The sequence below is a fragment of the Myotis davidii genome, unplaced genomic scaffold, assembly GCF_000327345.1.
Source record: "Myotis davidii unplaced genomic scaffold, ASM32734v1 scaffold663, whole genome shotgun sequence".
In the NCBI taxonomy this organism is placed as follows: Eukaryota; Metazoa; Chordata; class Mammalia; order Chiroptera; family Vespertilionidae; genus Myotis; species Myotis davidii.
The window spans coordinates 2,109,752-2,111,701 of record NW_006295816.1 but is presented as its reverse complement, the minus strand read 5'-3'; the positions used below and the strand labels follow the sequence as shown (position 1 = coordinate 2,111,701).

At 59.7% G+C, this 1,950-nt stretch overlaps 1 protein-coding gene across 1 annotated transcript in view; it reads right to left on the bottom strand.

The window, feature by feature from the left end:
- Window positions 1-164: 164 nt before the first annotated feature.
- Window positions 165-1,950, bottom strand: part of SLC38A3 (solute carrier family 38 member 3) — a 5,558-nt gene continuing 3,772 nt past the window's right edge. Inside the window, exons 9-11 of the mRNA XM_015568287.1 lie at window positions 1,803-1,947; window positions 663-766; window positions 165-574 (exon numbers count right to left, since the gene is read on the bottom strand). Coding sequence (XP_015423773.1) covers window positions 470-574; window positions 663-766; window positions 1,803-1,947 — 354 coding nt within the window. The 3' untranslated portion in view covers window positions 165-469. The remainder of the gene's footprint in view (window positions 575-662; window positions 767-1,802; window positions 1,948-1,950) is intronic.

Below are 1,950 nucleotides of genomic sequence, written 5' to 3'. Positions count from 1 at the left end.
CCCCCCGCGCCCAGCTCTGGAGGGCGCAGCAGCCCCAGGGCCCAGCAGGGTCGGGCCAAGGGCCTTGCCTCTGGTTCTTTTTAAAAATAAAAGCCTTTCACAGAGAGGACGGGGCAGGGCCATGCGCCGCAGTAACGTTAGCCACGCCTTTCTCCTGGCCCTGCCTGGCGCCGGGTGCGAGCAGGGGCTGGAGTGTGGGAGGCAACACGAGGGGAGCAGGGGTGCAGCCCCCCCGCGCCCAGCTCAGGAAGGCGCTGCAGCCCCAGGGCCCAGCAGGGTCGGGCCAAGGGCCTTGGTCCTGGTTCTTTTTAAAAATAAAAGCCTTTCACAGAGAGGACGGGGCAGGGCCATGCGCCGCAGTAACGTTAGCCACGCCTTTCTCCTGGCCCTGCCTGGCGCCGGGTGCGAGCAGGGGCTGAGGAGTCTGGGCAGGGGCGCAGGATGAGTCGGCAGACCTGGACGGGCTGTCCTAGTGGCTTCCTCCACTCCGGCTGGTCCCCGACACCCAGTCAATGATGATGAAACTCAAGCTCATGGTCATCATCAAGAAGCCAAGCACAGCGAAGCAAAGGGCCTATGGGGTCAGGGGTCAGGGTCAGGACCGAGGTCAGAGCAGTGCCCTCAGCTTCATACCAGCCCACCGGCCTCCAGGCCCCTCGCACCAGGATCTTGGGGGTGGACTTGGCAGGTTCCCTCTCGGTGGGCACGATGCGGAAGTAGAAGATGGCAGGGAAGATGAAGATGAGGCACGGGGCCGACGTGGCACCTGCAAAAAACCAGGCATGGCCACCAAGGGCTCGCGGCCACCGATTGGCTACGTTCCAGAGGTTGGGCCCGATGAAATCAGTCCTTGTTGGGGGAGATTCTAGGGGGCCCACCAGCCCCTGCTCTTGTTCGCTGCCCTTTGGGGTGGAAAGCTAGCTCGCTGGTGTCAGAAGCATCTCAGTGAGTGAAGCTGGCAAAGAGGAAAGACAAGTGACGAGCTAGAGCCCGAGGCTTAAGGATATCGGGGCACCTGGATACAGCTGTTCCTGAAGGCGTTTCTACTATTTGGGCCAATACATTCCTTTGTGCTTCATTCACTTTGAGTTGGATTTCGGATATTTACAACCAAGGGTCCTGTCCTTGAGACCCATGATACTCAGCCCAGGCCCGTGTGGCCGTCCCTGCAGAGATGGGTGAGGGAGTCAGGCTCCTGAGATGGGTCCCTCACAAGATGTCTCAGAATTGCTGATCTTCCAGCGCAGAGACCCCAACGGTTTGGGGTGGTGGGCAGAGCACCTAGGCTGTCGTTCATGGTCCTGGGCCTGAATCCAGGCTCCTCACTTACCAGCTGAAGGCCCTGCGACTCCCTCAGTGGCTCTAAACTTTAGGCTCCTCACATGCAAGGTGGGGACAAGACCTCCTTTGTGGAGGCACCGCCTCAGGGGTTCTGAGTCCTCAAAAGGTGTTAGAACAGCCTTCCTACAAAACCTCAGCTGGAGGCCATGCCGTGCATGTGGCCAGCAGCCCCCACCTCCATGTGGGTGTGAGGCCCTGGCCGGGTGGCTCAGTGGGTTGGAGCATCATTCTGATACACCAGCGATGCAGGTTCCATCCCCAGTCGGGGCACATACCAGGGTCGATCAATGAATGCATCAAGAGGAACAACAAACCGATGTTTCTCTCTCCCTCCCTCTCTCTCTCTAAAAATCCATTAATTAAGGAATTTAAATAAATAAGTAAGTGTGGGGTGTGAGCTCAGGAGCCCGCCAGGATCTGTGGAGAGAGTCTCGGGGCCGCCCCGCCCAGCAGGCGCTCACCGATGATCCCGAAGATGCCTAGGATGTTGGGGGCGAAGATGACCAGCAGGTTGATGCAGGTGAGCAGGCTGACGGCGATGACCACGTGCCGCAGCCAGCTGAACGGCCGGTCCGGGAACAGCATCTGCTGGATGGCCCGGCGCACCTG